Here is a 27255-nt window from a genome sequence, read left to right as displayed (position 1 = left end):
TGCCAGAAATTATAATTGGGACATTCTGCATGCAATGCATACAAACATAAGTCTCCCTTACTTGTGTGATGTGTAATGGGCAATAGCAAATTCTGTGATTTCAGTCACACTTTTCCTTATTAGTTTTTATGGCTACTTTTCTCAGCATGGCTGAGATCATGTTTTCCTTCTTTTGTTATCCCAAATGGCTTGTGGGTAAAAAAGGTTATAATATATTTTCCTAATTGGTCCTCTGTGAATACAAGCAATAAAGGATGTAGTTACCCATTTTTGATGCTCTCCAGAGTGCTACTGAACAGATGAAACTTCTGCAATAGAATTAAGAATCCCTATCGTAGTCCAGAATTGCGTTCCTAAAATGTCTTATGTATTATGCTGTGCTGAGTAGATATTGTAAAATGAGATTAAACTTAACACGACTACAGATTTTATTCGCTGGTCCAAATTTTGTTGTTATAAATACCAATCTTATGCAAATGTACTTAGTCTTGCTGAATTCATTGGGCATACATCCAAGTAAAGGAACACAGCATTTCTGTTTGAGTCATTTTTGCTTGCTCCAGCCATAAAAGACTGACTCTGAAAGGAGAAATGTTAAAACCTGTCTGAAAGCTAAAATGGACAATTTGCTGGGACTGTGCTGCTACTAGAACTAGCATTATACCATGCCAGCAGGGGTCTTGTGAGGATTTGTGGTGGGCATCTCATCCCCTCCACTATTTTATATTTTCCCTTCCCCAAAAGCTCCCACCACCTCTCGCTTTTTCTTGCTTCTGTCTCTCCTACCCATCAACCAGCCAAAGCTACCTTCTTCAGCTATATTTATTGTTTAATTACTTCCCATATATTCCATCTTTCTCCAATGGGGAATCAAATCAACTTAAGTCATTCTCCTCTCTTTTATTTTATTCTCAAAACCCTGTGCAATATGTTAGTCTGACTATGATTGGTCCAACATTACCCAGTGAACTTCAACAGAGGAGTGGGGATTCAAACCCAATCTGAAACTCTAACCATTACACAGCACTAGCTGCAGCAAGCAGCCAGGTTGAGTGGGCATTTGCAACTTATGAAGTAGTAATTTGCCTGTAGTTGCTGTCAGGCCTGGCCCCAATGAGTCCTTCCTCAAAGGCCAAAATAACCCTAGAATGAACTCTGACCTATCAACCTTCCTTTTACTGGCAGAAACCATGGCTTTTAGCAGGGGTCCCTATTGGTGGGGCCAGGTAGTGCTTTTGCCTAGAAAGGCTTTCAATTTACTACTGGAGATTTGATCTGCTGTGCAGCTTTTTTTCAAAAATTCAAAATGTTGTTTTGGCAGAAGCTGTCAGCACAACACAAGGACTTATATTTTGTTACTGAAGTAAAGCTGTGGCAGTCGTTCTGCAGCTGTCTCCACCTCCATGCCAGCTAGTTTGTGGTAGCCATTTTTTTTGCTGCACCCCCCATGCTATATCAGAATTTCAAATGTGACCGTAGGATCAAAAAGGTTGGGGACCTCTGACTTAAAGGCTAGCAGTACTATTGTGGTTACCTAGCAACGGCTACTGACAGGGCCTTCAGTTCTTAAAGGAATAGATTCTGTTTCTGTTATTTTGCAGAGGGTTAACACCCTTTTTTATTCCAGATTTTTTTTTTTACAAAACTGAAGCTTTTTTTCAAGTTTCTAGAAATATTGGCCTTGTTTGTTATTTAAGCATTCACAAATAAGGCCATGTTGAGAACTGGCTATACTGACTCAGAAATCTTATTAATATCCATGTTCTGTAAGGTGGAGAGCTGTTTGAAAAGTATTAGAACATAAAAACAAATGTAAAAAGCCAGAAAGCATGCACTGACTGAATACTTGCAGGCTACTTAATCTAGCTTTTATCTGAATTTCAGTTATCATGCGCATTGAAATGTTCTAAACGCTTCTGTTTTCTTCCAGTGGAAGAAAGTAGTCAATTTATAACAACAAAAATAATGTTTCTTTTGGAGCAGCTTCAATCTGAATGTATAAGTAACACTTAAAAAGACTTTTAGGCTCTTGCTGTTTGCATATGTGAAAAAAGAAAGACAATCCTAAAGGAACAGCTGTCAGGCTTCTCATGTGCAAAAAACAGGGTCTTTTGAGTGCAGTGATACTTGTATTGTCGAAGGCTTTCACGGCCGGATTCAACTGGTTCTGTTGGGTTTTCCGGGCTGTGTGGCCGTGGTCTGGTGGATCCACCAGACCACGGCCACACAGCCCGGAAAACCCAACAGAACCCACTGATACTTGGTTTCTGAATAAATTTGTGGTCACACAAGAAGGTTAACTTACAATTGTGTTTCAGCCTTCCTGCATATGTAATTTCAGTCTTGATGGGATTTGCATAATTTCTGGGCCTTTCTTAATCCCCAAATACTTGGTTTTACAAAGGAGATTTCCCTGATACTTTGTTGGCAAATAATTATGGCTGCAGTTTTAACATTTGCTTGAGAGTAAGCCATATTGAATAAAATGGGATTTACATCTGAGCAGACCTGGTGAGGCTTTCTCCCTGTGTCTTTCCTCCCCTCCTTGGAAGTAGTTTTGTTTGTGTGAGCTATCTGCACAGTATCTGCTAAAACTTAGGCTTTTTGAATTCTGGGAGACACCTCTGCTATGAGATCTTGACTACTTCTGCTGGCAGTATTCTGTTTATTCAGTTATTATTTTATTTAGAAAAAAATGTTTATGCCACATCTCTGGAACTTGCTGGAAGTAGCTTACCATTTTAAAAAAAAACCTTTAAAAATATTAAAAATATTTAAAACCCAGCCCAGCATAAAAACTGATTATCAAGAGGTTAGAATAACACTCTGAAGACAAGAATGATATTTTAAAAATTTCTTAATGCACTTGACCAGAGGTATCAAACATTTGGACTAGGGACTGGATCCAGCCCCTTGAGTGGGTTTATCAGGTCTGTGATCCAGCTGAGGCAAGCCCCCCTTCACTTTCAATCTGGCCTGGTGAGGGGAGGGGTTGCTTCAGCTGGCTCATGGGTCTGATAAGCTCGCTCAAGGCAGCCTCCCACACTCAGCAGTAGACTTTCTTGTCCAAGCATCCCCTCAGTGCTGTTCTGGAACCAGCAGATACAGGCTCCCCAGGGCCTAGCCTGACCAAGTCACATTTAAGTCATATCCAGCCCTTTGTAACAAATGAGTTTGACATTCGTGCACTAGACTGTATAACAGTGTCAACATAAAGTGGTACAGAAGTAGTGTGTACTAGTCCTGCCTTCACAGTATTTCAGTTTCAGTGATTCTTTAAATTGGAGGGCTAAGTACCATGTTGGTAAGTGTAATATGTTGGTACACCCAATTAAAGGCAAATCTGGTGCCTGGGCCACAGATCTGAAAAGCCTACAGCTCGCCTGGAAACAGAATACTAGTTTTTGCCCCGAGGATATAATAACCACCAATTCTCAAGTTCAATGGGCTTTAATTATCATGTACAGTATGGGTTGATTTATTCCTCCCAGCAAAGCTACTAATCAAAAGTAGAGTTAAATAGCTTTGAAAAGCATTTTAATAAGACAGACTTTTGTAACCTGGGAAGGTATGTCCTTTTCAGAATTACAAAATTAAGAAAAAAACTGCAGCAGCTGCTGTTACTACCTTGGGCATTATCTCAGAAAGCATGAAAAATGTTCATCCTCTAGGAAGGAAATTTATGATGCCAGCAAAAGGGGGAGCACGACTGAAAGAACATTCAAGGAAGTAGCTACTGCAGGCAAAAGTCAGCACAGCACAAGCTTCTACAGAATTATTTTTGTCTTGACAAGGAGGAGATGTCCAAATAGATTTGCGGTATTTACTGTAAAACAGTGAATTGTTGCAGCCTCCAAGCCATTTTAGCACATTTGCATTCAAGAAGGATCTATAAAAAATGCATCCACAGAATTATAGCTAGAATACTTTTGGGGGAGAGGAAAGCAGCCTTCAGTATGTTAGTATATGTTCCGTGTCAGCAAACTGACCCAACCAAACAGAAAGACGTGTGAAAACTGTGCTAAAGAAAGCAAAAATAATCCATCCCAGAATACTCAATTGTGTACTGTCAAGGTACCATAGTAATCAATAGTTAAATAATATTTTAGTAGCTGTCATAAAAATCCTAGTTTTGCTTGTGTATATAAACATACAAGTGACGGATTTTTGCTTTTGGATATTTTTGCACACAATATGGAACACTTTTTCTTCTTCTTTCTTGTTTGTTGAATGCAGCCCATCCCAGAATAATCCACTCTCACATCTTCTAAATATAGTAGATTGCTAATTCTGCGTGTATAGATTCTGGCTGAAGTGCAGGGAATGCTTTAGCTAAATTTGTTGGATCTCTCATTGTAACAAGTATGCCTTTAGGTCTCTCTGCTCATATGGCACAGAGTGGGTGGGTTCTCTGGTCCTGTGCCAAGCAGGCAGCTAGGGAGCAGTGGAAAGTGATCTGCTCATGTTTCATATATAACTGTTTACATAAACAGTGCCTTGGATGTATAGGTGCAGTGCATCCAGAACCATATTACATAATAGAAACTGTAATTCCCGTAGATAGAGTGACGCTTAGATCCTTCATCATCTGACTTGGGCTCACTCTTCTCTTACTAATTTTCCTAAAGCAACACACAGATATCTGTCAACAACATGAAGCCCAAAGCTTATTCTGAGACCAATAGGTCCTGCTATATATGTGTTATGATGCTGGTGTATGCCAAGCACTATAGTCAAGTGACCTTGAAGTGTGACTTACAGAAGAGTATGCTTGATCATTCCATGCTGAATTTTCCATAGGAGTCTGGCTAAATAAACTCTCCAGTTACTGAATCCTATTTGCAGTTTTCTTAGTTTTCTAAAAATTTCTTCACAAAGATTGTATTCATCTTCCTGTTTTTTATTTGGTCAAAGACAGCCTTATGATATTAGATTGTCATAAAACTTTTTCTTATTACACCTGTATCTTAAACTCAGCTGAAATAATTTATAGTTGATTTACAGCAATCCAGTCACACTGATAGTAAAAGACTTACTTTAATGGATCAAGTCTCAACAAATGAGAAGAAGCTTTCATTACATAGTCAAGGTCCGATTTCGACATAAGGTTTTTCCCCATGGAACAATATCTGTGAAAGAATACATGTGAAAAAATTATGTAGGATTCAAAATCCATATGGATTTTGCAAGGACAAAAAATTGGTGAAGAGTGAGCAGCAATCAGAGTTTTGCAGACCCACGTAATATTTTTCACATATATTTCACCATACATTTTTTCTACATAGGAGAATCACTAGTTTGGATTTGGATAAAAGTCCTAGAAACTGATAAGTTTTATAATAAAGTTGATAGAGAAATGTATGTGGAAAATTACAAGATTAAGAGAGACCCTGTGTGTAGTGTAGAGAAAATATTGAGGAAAATATTACCTTGCTTTTCTGCAGGACTGAAGTTGAGTATTTTAAATTATCTGAACTCAGCTTAAAATGATCCCGTTGGTCTCAGTGTAGCTCTGAATGGCAAGCAATGTTGTCAGGGAGCAGTACATGCCTAAACCCATGCATGAGGGATTAGTATGCATGAACGTCAAGAGCTTTACTATCAATAAGCTACTTTTCAAACCACATGCCAATACGCCTCACTGGATGCATACCACAACAAAAATTGGAGACCAAATTTCACGTGTGTTCCCATTAACTTGTTTTGTTTAATTTGTTGCTGAACATATTTATTTTTTAAAACTTACCCTTAACTGTAAAGAATGGGATATTTTCTGGTATTTAATAAACCAATGGTTTTTAAGAACAACATTTGTGTCTGTAAAATGCTGTCAAATCACAGCTGACTGTCAGCTTTAAAGGCAAGACATTAGAATAGGTGATTTGCCACTGCCTTCCTCTGCATAACAACCTTGGTATTTTCTGGTGGTCTCCCATCTACGTTCTAACCATGACTGGCCCTGTTTAGCTTCTGAGATTTGACAAGATCAGGCCAACCTGGGCCATCCAGATCAGGGCGAAAAGCAATTCCAATAAGAGCTGGATTTGCTTATAATCAGAAAATAGAGAAGTACATTTTCACTGATGGTTCTAGCTTGATTCCAGGTTATTATTTTGAACAGATTCTTCTTTTTATACAGAATGTGAGAGACATCTTGGGTCACTGCTACCTGTTTGGGAACTTGGAACTCTAATCCACTATACATATTGAGCAAATAACCATGGTATTGTTTACTTATCCAATGATGGAAAGGGGGTTAGTGAAGACTTGGTAATCATCCAGGGGATCTTTTGCCCATTGTAAATTTCTTTCAATTTATGGAAATTAAATTAAATTTAAATTAACATCTCGATGACACATCCTAAGAGTGAATTGCTACACCAGAACAATTTTATGCTAGCTACCTACATTGGTCACATACAAGAAATCTGTTAATTGCAGTATTTAATTTTAAAATGAATGCATTTCAAAGTAATTCACATGGACTAAATAAATAATTACTGTTGATGCATAATCAAATTGACTTTCCCCTCCCATGCAGTATTTTAGTTGTGACGATGTGTAGTATGAAGAAAATTATTGCTTTCTAGTTTGTGCGGAAAGTGGTAATTACAGATTGCTTGCTGTTTTCATGCCTGTCATTTTATTATGTTGTTTAAATCTTTTAAAATATTTTAAAGGCTCCTTGTAATGCTTGAAAATATAGAGGAAATATTTATCAGCCTTACATTGAAAAAAAAAGTCCTGGTTTCTTTCTCTTTTTTAATGTTAGGTATGCAGTTTTCGAATTTGTATGAACTGCTACTAATAAACAACTCCTGTGTTTTCTGTGATCAGACATATTTTCTCAAACTGTCCTTTCAGAAATCTTTGAAAATTGCAGTGATTCAAATAGCATCTATTAATGTATCCTGACTTCAGCCAGGTTTCAGAGTTTGGAAAATTCTGTCCCCTGGTTATAATATAAGCATGAATGCCAGGGGAAAAAAGTCATCTACTTGGTGTTGGACCAGAACTGCTCTCCCTTCTCTTCATTTGTTCTGTAATGTGTTTTCTGCATCATCAAGGATGATGGTTTGTTAGCTTTCAACATTGAAGAAGTAGAATTGAAGTTCTAAAAAGTAAACAGATACCCAGACAGTAATTTCACAAATGTTGCAGTGCTGACATATTATCAGCATATAGCTGTTATCAGTACAGACAAACTCAGCATCGTTCAAGGCCTCCAGCGTATTTGTGAGAAGTCTGCTAAGCATTAATTTTCCAGTCTCATTAAAACAGTTATGAGCTGTAACTGGGAAAGTATCAATTATTAGGTTTGCTGTGTTCGGTTTTTTAAAAAGATATTAAGTAGCACAAACTTTTTTATATAATTGAAAGCTAGAGTAGTCATACTAGGCTTGTAAAATGCAAATTTAATTTGCTTGCTTTGTAAATTGAAAAGTTTTTCCCTTTGAAAACCATTTTACAGCCACATGAACATACACAAAACCAGATCATGACAACGTATCAAGCTGGTAGTCTAGTGTTTTCTGAGGTTAGGGAAGCTGTTTTTATTCTGCTTTTTATTATGGTGAAGAAACAGCAATGGGGAAGTTTATACATTAGGAAACATTTTTAACAATGTTAAAATTGCTAATAATAGAATAATTATGCTTACCAGAATAGAAGAATAATTATGCTTACCAACAGTATAGTCTGCAGTACAGCAAATATACATGGTACAAATTTGCAAACATTCACTGCTCTAAGTGTTGCATTTGTTTTGGTGCTCTTTGCCTATAATTAGGGTTGCCAGACAGGAGACTGGGGAAAGTGGGGACATAAGGCAGTGCCAATAACAAACTTCCAGGAAAACTTTTAACTCTAAGAATCGCTGGAAACTTGATGGTATAACAATACTCAGTAATTCTAAGACAGGGCTGACGTTATTGGGCACACCATGGGCCCAATGGCCATTTTTTTCCCTCCTGCTGATATCCTAAGCAAAATGGGAAACAAGAGATAGGTGAAGGGACATTCTTTGCCCTAACTTGGAGGGGAAGGGACATTCTTTGCCCTGACTTGGAGAATGGCAACACCACCTGTAAGACAGTGAAATATCCTTCATTAAAAGGTTACCAGTGTTGGAAAAATAGCTAACTTTTAAACAACATTTAAGAATAAAGGAAATGTAATTACAGTAAATCTGTACCAAATGCCAACTGTAACTGCATTGATATTACAGGCTGATGCTAGTTGTTAGCAACTGTATTATGTAAACTAGGTGATTCCTTATGTGGTAAAAGTAGTAAACAGACTGTCTCATCCCAAACACCCAGGTAACAGCATTACACTGTATGAAAATGGGATGACCAGTTCTTTGATACTGCTATTTTGGATTAATTATTCTTTTGGAACTTAGCTACTAAAGATAGGAAGTCAAGATGGACTTGAGGCAGGTATGGGTGAATAACTTAACAAACTTATTAAATGTTTTTGTCCCATCACAGTGTGACAAAATAAGAGCTGGAGTTTAAAATTTCTATTACTGGACTGGAGAAATAATTTTCTTACATTGTTTGATGTTTTCACTTGCTAGTACCAGCTGATTCCATCACGTAGAACAGTCACAATATTCATTAAAAATGACAGTATAAAAACAAACAAAAATTACTATCCACATTCTAGACAGTACTAGCTGCCAAGTTGCTATGGGACCTAAAAATTTCCGTGGTCCTAATATTTTGGCAGTTATTTTTGTGTGTGTGATGTGTCTCAGCCATCCTTGGCACAAGAACAAAGTTCATTTATTTTTCATCAAAATATATGTTGAAAATAAAATGTATGTGCATAAACTTTAAATGAATTCATTCATTAAAGTAGTTGTTTTCTATACTGTTGGCACTATTAAATTAAATGGAGCTTTTTAAAGCAGTTACAATTTTATGAGATACGAGGGAAAGAAGTGATATTACCATTAGAAGATAGCTTTTTGTCATGCTGACAACCATGATTACACCTACATTTGTATATATGCTATGGAATTTTCATTGTAGCATTAATTAAATGACAAGAATATGTGAAAAAAGGACTCAAGTTTTAGGAAGCAATAATATCATGGTCATTAGAATACAAAATCTTGAAGACTGAAAAATTAGTATGGTTCCAAATTTACTGAGGTTAGCTCCTAGATTCAAAGAAAATCAGCTGAAGTCTGCCTAACTCACATGGTTTGTGATCTTTTGGTATCCTAATATGTATTCTCTGTTAACATAAATTTAAATGTAAGATTTGTTGGTTAGTTTTCTCTTTAATGTCTAATCACTTTGCTTGAGTCATGTTGTGTGAACCATCAAAATCACGCTTATTTTAAAATTATATATTTTTCTTTTTTATTTATATTGGCCAATAAGGATGTTCATACATTTTCCTGATGCACTTGGGACTCAGTTCTCCTTAAGTTAACATGAACCTAGTTGTGTATATAAAAGTGTCTCAAACTTAAACTAGCTTTCTAAACTTGTTCCGCTATACATACTTGATGCAAATAGTGATAGCCACTTGATCGACTTCTGGTCCTGTTTAGGACCACTTCCACCAACTCTCCCAGGATGATGTGGACAGAACTCTTGAGGCTGCATGCCTCTTGGATCTGTGCCCATCCTGGTTGGTAAAGGCCAGCGAGTATGCGGTGCAGACTCCCTTAGGGAATATTATCAACTTGTTCCTGAGTTTACCTGAGGGATTTAAGGACACCATGGTGAGATCACTCTTGAAGATGCCATTTTAAGATCCTTGCGATCCTTCCAGTTATTGCCTGGTTTTGAACCTTTTGTTCCTGGGCAAAGTAATTGAGAGAACTGTTGCAGAGTAGCTCCAGACTTTTCTGGATGAGACATCAGCCTTGACTCTTTTCCAATCTGGCTTTTGTGCTGGCCATGGGGTAGAAACAACTCTAGCCACCCTCATGGATAACCTCCGGAGACACCTGGACTGAGGTGGGTCAGCATTGCTGCTTCTTTTAGATCTATCAGCAGCATTTGACTTGGTCGATTATGACATCTTGACCAACGGTCTCACCAGCATGGGAATATAGGAGTATGCTGATGGCTGTGCTCCTTTCTCCATGGCCAGGGAAAGAGGGTTGCAATCAGCTAGATAATGTCCACATGCCAGCCATTGGTGTGTGGCATTCCACAGGGGACAATTATCTCAATGATATCGTTCAACATCTATATGCAACCTCTTGCAAGGTTAATCTGGAGGTTTGGACTAGGCTGTCATCAGTATGCTGATGACACCCATTTATATCTGTTATTGGATGGCCATCTGGATGCATGCCCAGAAGATCTGGGCATTTGCTTCGGAGCCTTGATGGAATGGATAAGAGAGAGCCAGCTGAAGCTGAATCCACTGAAGACGGAGGTCATGTGGCTGGATCAGAGGGGGTTGATTGGGGAATGCTGGCTGTTGACCCTAGATGGCATGCAGTTGTGAGCTGCATCAGCTTTTTTAAGAGTGTGGATCCTTGACTATGGAGACTCAGGTAGCACACATTGGTTAGCATTTTTCCATCTGCACCAGGAAAAGCAGCTGAAGCCCTATTTCTTCCAGAGGGATCTAGCAACTATGATCCATGTGACAGTCACCTCTAAGCTAGACTATTGCAATTTGCTTCAAGCAGGCTATCCTTGGCAGTGACATAGGTATAGATTTTTATGGGGGGGTTAGAGGGTGGGCCCCTGCCCCCCACCCTGGGGGCATGGCCACACCTCCCAAGCCCCGCCCCCGACCTCAGTGCTTATAAAAGCAGTTCTCCCAGGTCAGGGATGGCAGACCACCGGCTGGGCTCGCAGTTGGCCAGTCCCTTCTGCCCTCCCCTCTGGGCATAGGCGTAGCTAGGGAAAATGGAGCCCGGTGCAAAATCTGAGGTTTGCGCCCCCCGCATGGCCAGCCACTATGATGCTGGAATCCACCCCCAAAAAGCATCACTTTCAATGGTGTTTAAACTAGGGATCCCAGATTCTCCTTTTAAATCCTCCTTAAAGGGAGAATCTGGGGTCCCCAGATAAAACAACATTGAAAGTGATGCTGTTTGGGGTTGAATATCCCCCACCCTGAAACAGCATCACTTTCAATGTTTAAACTGGGGACCTCAGATTCTCCCTTTAAATCCATGCCGAAGAGGGTGGATGAAAGCAGAATCTGGGGAAATTTGGGGGGTGTCTGCTGTCAGGAGTGCAATTGTTAAGCTAGCAGCACCAACTTTTCAGGGTACCTTCAGGAGTCTCTCCTGATGATACCACCCAGGTTTGGTGACGTTTGGTTCGGGGGGTTCAAAGTTATAGATGCTCAAAAGAGTAGTCCCATCTCCTATTCGCTCCCATTGGAAACAATAGGAGCACCCACTTTGGGAGTCCATAGCTTTGGACTCCCTGAACCAAACTTCACCAAACCTGGGTGGTATCAGCAGGGGGCTATTCTGATGATACCACCCAGGTTTGGTGATGTTTGGATCAGGGTCCAAAGCTATGGCCCTTCAAAAGGGTTAGCCCCATCTACTATTAGCTCCCCTTGGAAACAGTGGGGATGGGGCACCCATTTTGGGGGTCCATAACTTTGGACTCCCTGAACCAAACATCACCAAACCTGGGTGGTATCAGCAGGAGACTATTCTGATGATACCACCCAGGTTTGGTAATGTTTGGATCAGGGTCCAAAGCTATGGCCCCTCAAAAGTGTTAGCCCCATCTACTATTAGCTCCCATTGGAAACAGTGGGGATGGGGCACCCCCTTTGGGAGTCCATAACTTTGGACCCCCTGAACCAAACCTCAGCAAACCTGGGTGTTATCATCAGGAGAGTCGTCCAACAAATCCCTGAAATTTTGGTGCTGCAAGCCTAAAAAAGGCCCCCCTGCAGGCCAGAAACCGAAAAAACATTTTAAAAATACAAAAAAACCCACAAACGGGTGGGGGGAGTTTTGGACATGTAATGGGGGGGTTTGAACACGAGAACCCCCCCCCTTTCCTATGTCCTGGACCTTTGGGTTTGCTCCAGGGACTCCAACTCATCCAGAATGTGGCAGTGAGGGCCCTTGTGGGTTCTGTCTGGTGGACACATATTCAAGCCAGCTGTGCTGGCTTCAGGTGGAGTACTGAATCAGATTCAAGGTTCTTTTACTAACCTACAAAGCCCAAACAGTCTGTGACAGTTGTACTTGTTTCTCCTGGTACTCCATTTGGCAAAGATCACTCCATTTGGTAAATACCAACTTATGGGTGATCCCTAGCCCCAAGAATATCTTGCTTGCCTCAACCAGGGCCAGAGCTTTTTGAGCCCTGGCTTCAGCTTGGTAGATTGCTCTGTGTGAGGTAACCAGGGCCCTGCATGGCATTATGCAGTTCCATAGGGCCTGTAAGACAGAACTGTTCCACCAGGCATATGGTTGAGGCAACTACAGTTAACCTTATCTCTGATCTCCAACTTTATCTTCCAGTTATCAGGGCTCCTTGGAGTTACAGTTGTTGTTATTTCTTAAATCTTATCTATTGGTAGTTCACTGCCGCTTGAATCTAGTAATATGTTTTATTGATGTCTAAATGTTTTGAAAGGTGTGTGTGTGTTGTAAGCTGCCCTGAGTCTAGAAGGAGAGGGGCCGCATATTAAATCAAATAAATAATAAATAAAACAATATTTGGTCTTCTCCTTACTAAGCACCAAGAATTCATTTCATAGGCCAGCGATAAGACATAATTGCACATATTTACTTATCTGTGTACTTATTTCCCATCCATCCCTGGTTACTTGCATAGTTACAGTACTGCTATCAGAAAGGGGAATATAACAGGGCATGTCTCACAGAGGATGAAAAATATCCCACACTTCCAAACCATACAGAGATAAGCTTCAAATCTTACTAAACATCCCCAAATACTGAATCAGGTTGGGATTGTGACACCCATAAATCCATTATAGATTCATAGTGGCTTCTGTCAGATGCTATTGAGCCTAAATTGGGTTGTGGGAGAGGCAGGAATGTTCTACTTGCCTCAGTAGTCTCTCCTTTCCTAGGCTCATTCCGCACATGCAGAATAATGCACTTTCAAACTGCTTTCAGTGCTCTTTGAAGCTGTGCGGAATAGCAAAATCCACTTGCAAACAGTTGTGAAAGTGGTTTGAAAATGCATTATTTTGCGTGTGCAGAAGGGGCTCTAGATATTTATTCTCTAGGGGTGATACCTCTCAATTTGAGCACCTGAGCTTTAACAGTATATGTAGAACCAAAAGAGGGGAGAAAAGAAATAACGTCATGAGTAGGAACCAAGGCACTACTAAGCACACTTCAGCTGCACTGGCACAGGCATTGTACACTGGCTTCAGTCTGGTGCTTATCATTACATTTGCCACAGCATATAAACATTCACACTTGACAGTGATAAATACTGTGTTAATCCAAACACTGTTAATTTTACTTAATGTTATAATCAGTCCTGGCAGTTTTTACTACATCTTTTATATCAATATGGAATGCAAGTGGGAGCCCTAAGACTTTAATTGCTACTCTGTTTGGAAAAAGATCTCCCCTGTTGGATTATACCGTTGCATTTATCACCTTGCATTCCTACATTAATAGTGAAAATGAAACAGGACTTTGTTATCTGCTTTCTTTAAAGCTTGTCCAACACTCCACAACGTTCCTCTCCCTTTGAATGTTCACAGTAGAACAAGCACTACACAAACTTCCACTGTCTGCTGGAGAAAGTAACATATAATCTAGTGATAATTCAGAAATATTTTAATGTTTAGAGTTTTTTTAAAGCAACTAACATCTTTATCTTGCCTGGTAGACAGCTTTCCTTCAAACATGCTTGAAATATCTTCTCCAGCAAATATCTTTGATACATTCTAGATCATTTGCTTATTTACACACAAGAGAGTAGCACAACAAACTAGCTTTGTTGTGACTTGGAAGTCTTAACTCTTGAAAATGTTCAGAATTGGGACTTGTTCTTTTTCTTTTCTTTTTCTTTTCTTTTTGCCATCAAGTCACAGCTGACTTACGGCAACCCCCTGGTGGGGTTTTTGATGCAAGAGGCATTCAGGAGTGGTTTGTCACTGCTTGCCTCTGCATCTTGCCCTTGGTATTTCTTAGAGGTCTTGCATTCAATTGCTTGCCAGGGTCGAGGCTGAGAGTGCGTGACTGGCCCAAAGTCACCCAGCAAGTTTCCATGGCAGAGTGGGGATTCGAACCTGGGTTTCCCAAATCCTAATCTGACGTTTTAACCACTATACCATGCTGGTTCTCCTTTATTTCTTTAACTCTGTTTAATTCAGATGCAATACCAAATTGTGAAAAGCCTTTTACTCACATATTTTCCCTTCCCCTTCATTTGGCTGTACTGTTTTCACCACCACCATAGTTTGTTGTTGTTGATATAGTAGCAAATGAATGTTTTCACCAAAGAAGAACTTTAATTCATTTAGAGCAAGTTAAGCTGGAGGAGGGTATGCATAAACACAAGGTTCATTCGCACAGTGCTAACTCATGACTTAGCATTACATCTGGAAAAGTGGCTCTTTTTTCTTAGGGTAGATATCCTCTGCAGACATGCTGGTTATCCTCCTCAAGAGGTACTATAATTATTGTGTGTGGGTGTGTGAGGAGAGATTTCAAGAAAATTCCTAGTGTCACTACCAAATTGCAGTTTTTAGGGTTGGAATGGTGTGGGAAGGGGTAGGGAGAAGCCATGCCTATTAAAAAGTCAAGAATTAGGATAGATGTGTAGTCATCCTTGCTCTCTTCATGCTTTCTTTCAAGTAAAAGCTACAATGCCTCTGATATGGCCCATTTTAGACTAATGTTATGATCTATCTACAGGTTGTGACTCAATAACTGAAGATCAGTGCTCTTGATCACATTCAATGTTTTGAAGACATTTCTGGGACTTCTGTGGCAGTCGGATTTCTTGACAAATGAGTCACTATGGTTCAGGCTTTCACAAGGCAGAAAGTTTGAAGACAAATGGAGCATATTCAAATGCTACATATAATGTTTGTTTAACTATTAGATAACAAACAAACCACAAGTCAGTGACCTAGGACTTTTGAAATCTCAAGTGCATAGAGGAAGAGAGTTAAGCCAAGTCCTTTAATTATATCAGGAATGGTAGCAAATACATTCCAACAGTTTTGACCTTTCACAAAATGGTTCAAGCAAGTAGAGTAACAGTAAGGAGGCAATATAACTGAAGTAGACCTCTGTAATTGTCAATACCTCATATATTGACAAATAGCACAAATCCATTCCAATTTAAAAGCCATCAAATACTGGTTAGCTTTAAGTGTCGTGATCTGCAAGAAATCTACCATCAGTACAACTTGAAAATCTGGTCCTTACAGTAAACATTTGGAAAATATATGTTTTCATTTCCTAAAAAGCTAGTTTTGAAAGGAAAATAGAAGATTGCTAATTTGAGTGATTGTTGTTTATATAATAAAAATATTCAAAATCAGACATTAATTTGTATTCTATATTATCGATCTGCACTTCAAACTGAAACTAGAAAAGTACTTTCTGAATAAAGTATAATTCTTTAGAAACATGTGTAAGTGGTTTATAACTTATCTGTTCTTGACTATGACCAAAAGGAATGTTAACTTTAGACACTCTGGAGCAACAAGACTTTGAGAGAAGTTCTCCCAGTGCAGATTACAAAGAAAAGATAGTTTAGGTAAAGACTCAACATTGCCATTTAAAAGCACAGACCGTTAAAAGCACCTAGGATGTGAGTGACCTAGTAGCTGAAACTTTAGAATGCTTTTTGAAAAATTCTGTAACCTGGCCTGAGCCCTAAGGATATGGCAGGCTATACATTAAATGAATAAATGATGTCAAGCTTTGGGGCCAAGCACAGTATTATTAGAATGCTGAAACATTTTTTCCAGAGAACACCTTGCTTCTCTGCTGTAAATTGATCTTATGCTTATTGGATTCCCTGTTTAGAAGCCACAAGCAATACATGTAGATATTTTGAATGTTAGGAAACTATAATGAATAAATGGTGGAATGTTTTTCCGAACGGGATGAACTAGGGCTGTGCAAAACATTTAGGAAGTGTGGAGGCGTCTAAAGCATACAGTCACTAATTTGAAAAGTGTATGTTCCAAAAGGCAACCATTGAATTAACTAGGAGATAAAGACAATGCATCTTCAAAGAGGTGAGGGAAGAGAGTGCATGAGATGCCAAAAGCACAAAAGTTACAATTATCAGATAAAGACATAATTAGCTAAATCTGAATAAATGACTATGCTTGTACAAATAGATCTGAGTAACACACAGTAAATTGTGAAATAAAACAAGGAACACATTAATGCATGTTTAAAATACTCTACAGGCATTCCAGTTAAATGAAACTGCTATATATTTTGGACAATTTTTGATTTTGTTGAATGCTTTCCTGCTGTCTACAGGACAAATCTGCTAAACATTTTCTGGGGCAACTGGATGATGGTAATATTATTATGTACATATCTGCCTCAAATCAAATGGTCATTTTAAAACCATGATATTCTAATTTTACTAACCTTTTGGAAGAAATTATGTTGATATCAAAGGCATGCTTATTTACAAGCACAACTGTACTAAAACCGAAAGTGTTTTATATACACTGGAAACAAATGAAACAGACTGAATGAAGGTCATTTTGCAGCATTAGTATATTAGTGTCAAGCTAGACTCTGAAGTATGTATTGCAGGTATAGTGATTCAGTTATAACTATTTCATGAAATTAGAAGTAATTCAACAAGCTCATACATATGCAGTTACAGCTATCTTTACAGCAGTTCTAACGTGTTTGGAGTAAAACAAAATCTGAGGATGCATAAAATATAATTGAAACTGTAAAATGCGTAGTAGAATTCTATTCAGCTGTAAACAATTTTAGCAAATGAAATGATCATGCATATTAAGGAAGATTGTAAAAGAGTGGCTTACCCTTCTCTGTGAGCTTCTCCTTTTTCCAGCTCCTGAATAACACCCAACAAGACCTTTATGGTTTCTTGACTTGAGCTGATCAAGTTCTCCATCATTTGTAGCTGTGCTTTCAAGTCTACCACTTCTGTGTGAGGCACGATTTGTTGACATCCTTCACTCACAGCGACTGCTGTCTGACAAGGTTGATTTCCTTCCATAGGTGAAACATGTATCTGAAGGGTCTGTTCATTACATTCGGTCGATTGGCACTGTGCCTGCGTCGAACAGGCCTGAGCTGCACTTACGGCTTGTGACTGCAGGCCATTAATATGCACTGTTCTTTTTTTGTCCTCCTCAGCTGGGCACAGAGTCCATTCATTCCCTGCTGCAGAATTTTGTAGATCAGTCTGTGAGGTGTGTGAACCAGATGCAGGCAAGTAGACAGAAGCTACTTCGGTCTTGAACACTTTTCCATGGGTGGCTGGATTAGCCTCTTCATTCCCCAATGGCCCTGTGTGGTATTTTGCTTTGTCATGCAGCTGGTAATCAGACTCTTCTGAAACAGAAGCTGCTGAGTTTCGAAGAGAAGGAGGTTCTTTAGTACAGCTGTGCAAATCAATGCTTCTACATGTCTCTGAACAATTGTCACTAGAAGGCTGCTCTATTGCATTCATCCGTTCATTAGTATGGGAAATAAACTCTGCTGTCACAAATCCAGTGACTTTCTTGCTACACTGAGCAGCCTCCCCTGAGAGTCTGCTGTCTTTATCTTTAACATCTATTAGGAATCCATTGTTTTGACTGGGAAAAGTGTCAACAGAAGCTATGCTTTTGATGATATTCCCTTTTTTCCGGTCCAAAGGGAATGTCTGGTAACACTTTTTAAGTTCAGGTGAAGTCTGAACTCCTGTACTCTTAGTAACATTAGGGATTGATCTGCGGGCAGGCACTGTCATATATTTCCGGTAAGCTGCTCTGTAAGTGATGGGCTTTGCTTCCTTTTTATCTGTCTGCTGTAATGTAGAAAGCTGCTTGTCCCTCTGCTCATTCTGGGCCTCACAGATGTCTTTGAATCTCACCTGAAGGGCTTTGTTCCTTTTCTTGATCTGCCGATTGGAATCCAGTGCATATTTCATCTCTAAGGCAAACGATGTCGCTGGATCGACTTCACTTTCAGAGGCTGTAAGCAAGCATTTGCTGGGGTCTTTACTCACCATGGTTCCTGTATTCAAAAACAGTTTTTAGGAAGAGTTTTACACTACAATTTCTTGTGCTTAATTTAAATATCTATGTGTGTGGGGGGGGGGGGGGGGGGGGGTTGTTAAAAGTTTTGGGTCTCCTATCTACTGGAAAAAAATCCCTAGATATATCTCTTACCCCGCATTATAATATGTTATCCTTTTCATTTTTTGTTGAACTGATATATTTTCGCTGGTAATGCTGGGTTTGGAGCTGATTACCTGGAATTAACTCAGTTATGGATCCAGATGAACAGCGGACAGCTTTGGGAAGATGATAATGATGTCAATACCTAGTATTCATATACTTTTTAGAATATCCACACTACCTACATTATATTAGGAATCTGTACAATATCTCTGTCATGTCTGTATTACTACCTCCACATGAGAGACCGTGGAAACAGTTTTTAACTTGGACTGGTAAGAGTGCCTGCTCAGCCATGCAATTCTTTGCCTGATCTTGGGCTAGTAACCAAGTTGAAGCCTAACTTACCTCAGAAGTAAATACAAAAGGGATCCGTAGACAGTATTTTCTATGATATTTAAATGGTCTAGACAGTCAGAGCCTGAACTGGAACCCTCCACAAATGCCCTACAACTGCTAATCAGCTTGGCTATGTTTTCCATTATTACTATAGGAATAATAATTTATCTACATTGAAGGAAGTTGGTGAGGTAGCAGTTATGAATACGAGCTGCAAAAATTATGTAAAAATGTTATATAGCACTCAAGACATTTAAAGATTTACCAGTCAAAAGGGGCAATGGTTTTCATTTTGCAGAGATTGTCATTAAGTAATGCTGACTTCCTGTAATTTAACACTTTCATGCAGGTACGTTTTACCACTCTATCTTCCTAGAGGTCTCATTTATTAGGATCAGAATTCAGTTGACTGCTTAATTTTTGATAATTTCATAATTAACATCTGAAGAGATTACAGTGAACATATTATTATAAAAGATAAGTATTCCAATATAAGCAGATGTGACTGTGTGACCAGTAATTTTACAATGGAAGTGAGGCTATGTAGGGCTTGTTTGTGTGATTCAATATGTCAGGAGGATGCTGCTGGGCTTGAACAGTCACCTGGATTTCAGTTTCTTTTTTGTTGCCCTGCCAGTAAGGTCAATGGCTGTGGAAGTGTTCATCCTTATTAACTGCTTTCCGTGGCAATGGAGCCCCGTGAATTTCTTTGAATACCAAAGAATCAATATTGTATAGGAAAAATATTATTTTGCTATATCCCGTTTTTGTAGCAAAACCTTATTTTTCATGTGTCAGATTTAAAGAAGAAAATTTTAATTACAGTAGAAAAACATTACATTTAGTACTGTTTAATATTCATAGTGTATTCAATTATTAAAAGTAGCTAAGATGATGCAGGTGGCTGCTCAGTTCTGTTCAGGGAATACTTTAAGGGTCACACCTTAGTTTATTATGCTGCCTCACAGCTGTCTTATACTCATGATGAAGTTTATTTGGTTGCTGATTTTTAGAGTAACCGTGTCAGGTTGTATGAGGAGAGCAGTCAGCCATGATTGATTTCTTGTCCATTACTTAAAGTATTTGAGCAGATTGTAAATGAGGAAAAAAAGTTGAAATTTAGAAGAGCAAGATTTTTCTGATTTTACTTCACTGTTCAATTTAGAAAATGGGATCAAGGTACTTGTAGTTTTTCCTTTCACTTTCCAAAGAAATAAAGCATTACAAATAAAGAAACCTGAAGCCAAGTCAGTTGACTTCTTGGCAGAAAGCAGGGATCCTCAACTTCTGGCTAGCAGTAGTAGTTTGTCTTCCATGGTGTTCACCACCATTTGGCCCTGGTTGTATTTCATCTGACTCTATGCTGACCTTCCCAGACAACTGTTTTAAAAGCCTAATCCCTTTCCCAAAGCCAGCCTCATGGAAAAGGTGGGATCATGTATATTGCACTGCATTTTGGAGATCCTATCTGAAATGTAGTGCCACATGGAATATTCTTTCCCTTTTTTCTAAACATGGACTGGGGGAGGGAAGACACTGATCCTAGTTTGCTTTAACTGAACCAACTCTGCAGCTGCTGTTGCCACTTCCTTCCTTTTACAGCTCAAGAAACCATACTGCTAAACATGCATGACTCCTCTTTTCTAGCACCTCTCAATGCAGTATTCAGCGTGTAAGCTGCTGTCATTACTGCCCATTGCACCAGTCATTCAGGCAGGAAGGGATGGTCATGGCTTAAAAGGCATCTTGCATATTAAATTCTTCTCAGTGATGTGAGATGCCAGGAAGGGAGGAGAAGCTCTTAGAGGAAAGGGGACCAGAATTCGTATCTCAAGAAAGTGGGGGGCTCATACTCACTACAATGAAGATGATTTGGGGACTCCTGGAAGGAAGATATTTTCAAAAAAACAGGATCTGAAGGAATTTGGGTGGCAGCTTAGAACATGGGTAGAAAACATCTGGTGGCCTTCTCTGTTATGTGTGTAAAATGAAGTTTCTTATCTTGTAATCGTCTGGTTAGGCCAAGCAGTAGGATAGGAGAACATAAAAACAAAAGCTCACCTGCCATGGAACAAGAATGGAGAACACCGTTTTTGTTTTTTTAACAGAATGAATTATTAATTGCTAGTGGAAAGGGAATGAAAGAAGTGGTTTTAGTTATGCCTGTCTAAGCCAAACCAATTAGTGCTTGCTTACGGCCTTGGAAAGTTTATCCAGCATTTTATTTGCCTTGAAGATAAAATATATCTTGGATCCTAGTCCACAAACCAAGAGAATAAGCTCAAAAGGTACAGGGTTCACAAAATTAATTATTTTAGCTGATATAAAAGTCATGTTGATATCCAAGCTGCCTTCCAAAGTCACAAATTCACGTTTTCATTTGTTTCAGCAAGTGGCTGTTTATATGTTCAATGGTGAATTCATAAATATCTACTTGTGAGCACAGTAATCTAAGTTTTTATAACTATATTTGACAGTTACCTGTTATGCTGACCAGAATTTTCTATTATGTAGTTATTTACATCCCCAAGAAACCTCTAAACATTGTACCCATTTTACAGAAGACACAAAGGGATTTTGAGTGGTGAAGGCAAACTAAGTCACTGTTCTCGTAAACTGTAAGAGGAAGGATATAGAGGGCAGCTTCTTATAAAGTAATTTCTCTTCCCAAAAACATATTGAGATATATCCAATCACAAACAGGCCTCTGCTCACATAACCCATTATGTTCCCACACCCTGTTGGTTCAGGGGAACCTGGGAACAGAGAACAATGTGGTACAGATAAAACTCCCTTACACATTGGTTTAACAGTGTCATTGTCTCTCACTAGTGGTGTCTGCCCAGGGTTTTAGGTAGTTCTTTTACACTGCAAACTTCCTGATTCTGTTGATTTCAGAATAAACCCCAAATCTTCTGCATGCAAAGCAGATACTCTGGCACTAAGCCTAGTTGTTCCAAATTGCCCCTAATTTGTCCACCACTTGAAAAACTTGATTGGATACAGACTCTGTTTTGCTATCTGAGGAACTTTGTACCAGCAGAGAAAGATGATTCACTTAGTGGGAAGGAATTATTGGGTACCTCCCAGTGTTCTGGACAGTTTTAAGACTTCAGGAAACCCAGTATCAATGCAGTTCAAAGGAAGATACATTGATATGTAACAGTCATAGTAGGCAAGGAAATGATGTAGTGTTTGATGTAGTTTCTTTGAAGTACGGCTTGAATAAGAAATTAAAGATTTGGAAATTACAAGTGGGGACCTGCAAGAAACTTGTGGGAGCAGTTATTCCATTCCTTCCTACCCTCTCCCCCTACTTTTCTCAGTCTCTTGCTCTTAATTCCCTTCTGTCACTCCCCTTCTTACTCTCTCTCTCCTCCATGTCTGTCACTTTTTCTCTCTTTCTATTCCTCTCATTTTATGCCCCCATCACCCCTCTGGCCTTACACCTTTTTCCTTTCCCCTTCCCAAAGCAGCAGCAGTGTTGAAGGTTTTCCCAGCCTGCTCCTCACCCCACCCCCTGCCACCTGCCCAGCAGAAAAGGTGGCAGAGTTTCTCCCAGAACCACATTAGATCTCCCAACAACAGAACTCAGTTCTCCTTAGGTTTGCCAGCTCCATGTTAGTAAATTTCTGGAGATGTAGGGGCGGAGCCTTGAAACAATAAGGTATGGGGAAGGATGAAGCTTCAGCAGAGTGTAAGGCTACAGAGTTCATCTTCCAATGCAGCCATTTTTCTCCAGGGGAACTCTCTGTCATCTGAAGAGCAGTTGTAATTATGGGTTTGTCTCCAGCCCTCACCTGGTTGTTGGCAACTGTAGTTCCCCTGGAGGAAAATGGATGCTTTGGAGAGTAGTGTATGGTATTATACTCTACTGGACCTCTCTTCTCTCCTATTGGTTGCATTTTTAAAGCTACTGTTAGCCCCCATCTCCTGTTAGCTCCCATTGGAAACAATGGGGAATGGGGCACCCCCTTTAGAGGTCCCTAACTTTGGACCCCCTGAACCAAACTTCACCAAACTCAGGTGGTATCATCAGGAGAGTATCCGAATGAGACCCTGAAATTGTGGTGCTGCTAGCTTTAAAAATGCACGCCCTGCAGGCACAAATGCAACCCCCCCCCCCAATTTTTTTTAAAAAAATCAGATGGACCCTAATTTTTTGGGTATACCCAAATATTCAGGTATATCTGAATATGTCACTTGTCTTATTTGGGCATACAGATAATTTTATGCCTGAATAAATCCCAATCTGAATTTTACCGAATTTCTAGGGTATTGACCAAGCCTAGTCATGATACCCTTTCTCTGTGCCCCTTAGTGTTGGGCATCCAAGGCAAATGAGTGTGTCACCTGCCTTGCCCTTACTCAAGTTATGCCATTAATAACAGAGATACTCAGGAATTAGTTTTCCTACTACTCTTACATCTACGTCTGTTGTGTGTATGTGAGGGAGATTCCGAAGTTAAAGGCTGTCAGGTATCCTTCACAGTATCTCCCAGGATTGTTGGGAGTATAAACTTGTACACTGTCCTGATCAACTGTGAGTGAGGTACAAGTTCTTGAATAAAATCTGGGAAAATATACAATGCATACAGTGAACCAATTATTACATTATTTATGACTAGCAATAAAGCTCGTTATGTGAAAAAATACAATGGGGTATAGAAAACTAATACTCCCAGGGCAAGAGACAGGATGGGGCAGATCTACAGGAAATGGCACCTGACATAAAAACTGAAATTGCACCCTGCCCAAACACTCCAGCTTTGCCAAGGAGGGGCAGCAGGGTGAGATTTCTCCCCATCTTCATAGGCATCACCTCCTCCCCATTTGCAAAGCTGGATCTCGGCTTAGTAGAAAGGGGAAGCCAGCAGGTACCTGTGAAGATGGGAAGTCAGTAGTGTGAAAAAATACAAAGGGCTCTTGGGAATTCACGTGGGGACTCAAGAGGACATTACCGCTACATTTTTCTTGTTCTTCCCCTTTCTTCTCTGCCTCTCACCATCTTGCCACCCCTTCTCTTAATCTTCTCTTAATTCTGCCCAGCTACATCAATTCTCTTTCTAGCTCGCTACCCCAGCTCTCTATTTCTGCCCCCCTATGCCATCTCTCTCTGTCTGCTTACTTATTCCAGCTCTCGAACTTCCAAGTTTATGCAACCCTACCTCAGTTTTTTTTCTCTCTTTATGGACACCTACCCTATCTCTCTCTTTCTGCATTTCCCCAGCACTCATTCTCTTTCTGCTCCTACTCCAACTCTATCCCCCAGTCCAATTCTCACTAGTTTACCTGGATTGCTCTTTGTAGCTGTCGTGAGACCTCTTCCCCTCAAAGCCCCACTCACTGCCTCAAGAAGCCATTCCAAGTGTGGCAAGGCCTTCCCCCTCTCAAGCAGCCTGGGGTGAGGTAGCCTGTTAGGTCCTGGCTGCTGGCACTGGGCTCACTGCTGACTGACTTGGCTTAGGCAAGGGATAGGACAGCCATGTAAGGACCCCAGAGCTTTAAGAAGTGTTACCAGCTGAGAAGGAGTCTAGGACCCTTTCCGCACGGGTGGTTTATGGCGTCCTGGGGACAGCAAAAATGCCGTTCCCAGGGAGCCATTCGCACAGGGGCGCAGCTGCTGCGCAGCCTCGCCGCCCTCGCGCCGCCTGACTGGTGGCAAGCGAGGTTGTTGGGAAACGCCGGCTTGGAGCCATGGCCGTGCAAACGGCAGCGGCTTTCAGGCGCCTTCCCTCCCACCCCCGACCGGGCGACTCACCTGTCCTGTGGCCCTCCGGCGCGTTGCCGAGGCCTGGGGACACGCCCCCTTTGCCCTGCGACCCTGGAGCGGTCGTGCAGGGCAGGGGGGCTTGTCCCCTGGCCTCGGCAACGCGCCGGAGGGCCGCAGGACAGGTGAGTTGCTCTGACGACGGCGCAGCTCTGCGCTGTCGTCCCTGCCGTTTCTGGGACCGTCCATGTGAACGGTCCCAGAGGGGTTGGGTCAGTGTGGATTGCGCCGACCCGACCCCTTCCGCCTCCGTGCAGAAACGGCCTAAGAGTTGTAGTCCTATCAGCTTCTCTGTATATGAGAAATTTCACCCTCTGGACTACATCTTCCAGAGTCCTTTGCTTTTTCTGGTTCTTTGTCATGAAGACACTGCTCAATTATATAGTAAGATACCCACGTCATGGTATTGGTTTTCATATAATTGAGTTGTTTCCAGTTAAGATAAAGAAGGGGCAATGACGGCTTTTGGCAGTCTTCCATCCTGTTCTTATTACACCAAGATTTGTGGGGTTTTTCTAAATTATGCTCTGTTTAGACAGACAGTACAATGTTGAAAATAACAACTGCCATACAAACCTGTCAACTAAGTGATTCAGTTGCTATGGGAAATAGATAGTTCAGCCTTTATGATCTGTAAGAGAAACTCCTTTTTGTATATTTCTTTCTAGTAAATTCTAAGTGGAAAAACCTGTGCTAACATCAACCTATTGTCAGTAAGTAACAAGGTAAAAAGGTTAAGAGCTAAAAGAAACACAAAATGGCCACTATGCATGTAAACTGTTTAACAGTTAATCACTGGAAACTAAATAGCTTTCAATTCTGTTGAATTAGTTAGGAATTAAATATGCTTTATGTTGCACTCTACTGCAGGAGTTGAATTTTATTTCTTTGAGAATATCATGTAAGGTTGACTGTATACAGATACAATCTACAGCAAAAATAGGAGCAAGTAATCTGAACAAGGATATGATCTAATTGATATGATGTCACTGGGCCCTTTTTTCAGTATCAGGGTTCAGCCCTGGAATTTATGAAATAATGAGAGAGGGAGACTCCATTAGGGAGTTTACATTATTCATTGTGTGAAGGAGATCATTATAATTAGTGCTGCACATTTTGAAATTTAAAAAGTCTATTGTTGCTGCTTCAGATAGTCTTGAACCTGAATATATCTCACTTTAAGATAGGCAAACATAGTTCTAGAAGCACATTAGAGGTAGGTTTGTGATGATAGGACAAAGGTTTTTATAGACAAGTAAAAACATCTGTATTCAATTTTATGCATAATTTTAACATTTTGTCTGTAATGAGTAGATTGTGCAGAACTACTATATATACATAGTAAAGATCTGCTGAATCTTGTTAACCAGTTTTTAATGGATTTATGTCAACATGTTTTTATGGTAAACTGATATTTTCCCATTAGTCATCCCTCCCACATCGCCACTTTCCACATCAGTTTTCCAGATCGTTGGTTGAAAGTCACCGTCCAACACAACCCCAGAGCCTCACTCATCTGGAGGCCTAGGGGAGGGGAAAAGGCTGAGGAGGTGGCAGGGCTGCTGGAGGGAGCTGACAGAGGCAAGCATGACATGAAGGGCAAGATGGAGGAAGAAAGAGCTTGAGCTAGAAGCGGGGAAAACTTTATGCAGTTTTGCACATTGTGGGGGATGCTCAGCCCCTAACCCCCGGGATGTGGAAGGGATGACTGTAATTATTTTAATTGAATTGGAATCTTCAGCAAATCACATCTACCCTTTTTAAAAGTAATGTTACCAACAACAGTTACGGAGGTCTTGATGGAGGCACTCACCTTCATCATTGAGAGATTGTGAGGCTGGAGATGAAAGATTCCACATCTCATTATCAGTTCCTTTAGCCATCTTGCCACTTGCCTAAAATTAACACATGGTATGTTACTGACAGGCAGTATGTTGTGGGGGATGACTTTAAATCCTTTGTATATCCACATAGTCAAAGACAAAATTCACCAATGGGACAACACTAAACCTCCCTTGAACGGAGTAGAGGTGAAGTCCTTTGCCCTTTCTATGACATTTTCTTCCTTGAATATCTGAATTAAAAAGAAATGCATGGTCAACTTGATTACTGCAATTGCATACTAGAATCTAAAATGAGTACTGAGTAAACAAATCCAAGATGGTAGCTCAGTGATCCATTAGCTGGGTTCTGTAAATGTTTGTTAAAATTTAAAATGAAAAAAAAATATATTAGTCAAACCAGCCTTTAACAAGGTATATTAAAAACAGCATGTAAACAGAGTTGAAATAAGTATTCGGGAGAAGTAGTAGAGGGCTGTCTGCTCACTTAACCACTTGTCATAGTGCTGAAATTTCACACATCCCCAATTATCTTCAGTTCATAACTTGTAGTTGTAAACTGGTAATTAAATATATGTTGCTGTTTAGAAACACCTTTTTACCACATTTATGAATAGTGGACTTTAGAGCTGGAAAGAAGAGTTATTAGGAATTACAGATTGTTTCACTAAGAACAGGAGAGTTTTATGAGATATATTTCTTGAGAAAGTGTATCATCTTTATTTGAAATTGCATTTGTACCTAAATAAGTAACTTAATTAAAGTTAGTTTCTATGTAAGAAGGTTCCCATACTAAGGGTTTTTTAAGTTGCTAAAAGAGAAAACTGAAGCACTATCAGACAGTGATCCATATGTTAATCATCTTGTGTTTTCAGTAGGTAAAAGGACAATCCACTGAAGGGCTGATAGATTTTCAAGTGGAACCTGCTGTGTAACAGCTGGCTTACTTAGTAAAACAGA

At 39.9% G+C, this 27255-nt stretch overlaps 2 protein-coding genes across 13 annotated transcripts in view; one reads left to right on the top strand and one right to left on the bottom strand.

Annotated features, from left to right (window-relative positions):
- DOCK1 (dedicator of cytokinesis 1) overlaps window positions 1-27255 on the top strand; it is a 508395-nt gene that overhangs the window by 190802 nt on the left and 290338 nt on the right. The window lies entirely within an intron of this gene.
- INSYN2A (inhibitory synaptic factor 2A) overlaps window positions 1-27255 on the bottom strand; it is a 138223-nt gene that overhangs the window by 96956 nt on the left and 14012 nt on the right. For 8 of the 11 annotated variants that reach the window (XR_007245250.1, XR_007245251.1, XM_048505447.1 and 5 more), the window contains exons 2-4: window positions 26268-26349; window positions 16981-18181; window positions 5037-5129 (exon numbers count right to left, since the gene is read on the bottom strand). Coding sequence is in view for 7 of the 11 variants with exons in the window: in XM_048505447.1 (XP_048361404.1) it covers window positions 5037-5129; window positions 16981-18181; window positions 26268-26337 (1364 nt within the window). In the remaining 4 variants the exon portion in view is untranslated. The remainder of the gene's footprint in view (window positions 1-5036; window positions 5130-16980; window positions 18182-26267; window positions 26350-27255) is intronic. The other 3 variants (XR_007245252.1, XR_007245253.1, XM_048505448.1) reach the window with 1 other exon arrangement.

The sequence above is a fragment of the Sphaerodactylus townsendi genome, linkage group LG08, assembly GCF_021028975.2.
Source record: "Sphaerodactylus townsendi isolate TG3544 linkage group LG08, MPM_Stown_v2.3, whole genome shotgun sequence".
NCBI classification, from domain to species: Eukaryota; Metazoa; Chordata; class Lepidosauria; order Squamata; family Sphaerodactylidae; genus Sphaerodactylus; species Sphaerodactylus townsendi.
The sequence above is the reverse complement of the archived record's forward strand: the minus strand, read 5'-3'. Positions and strand labels throughout refer to the sequence as shown.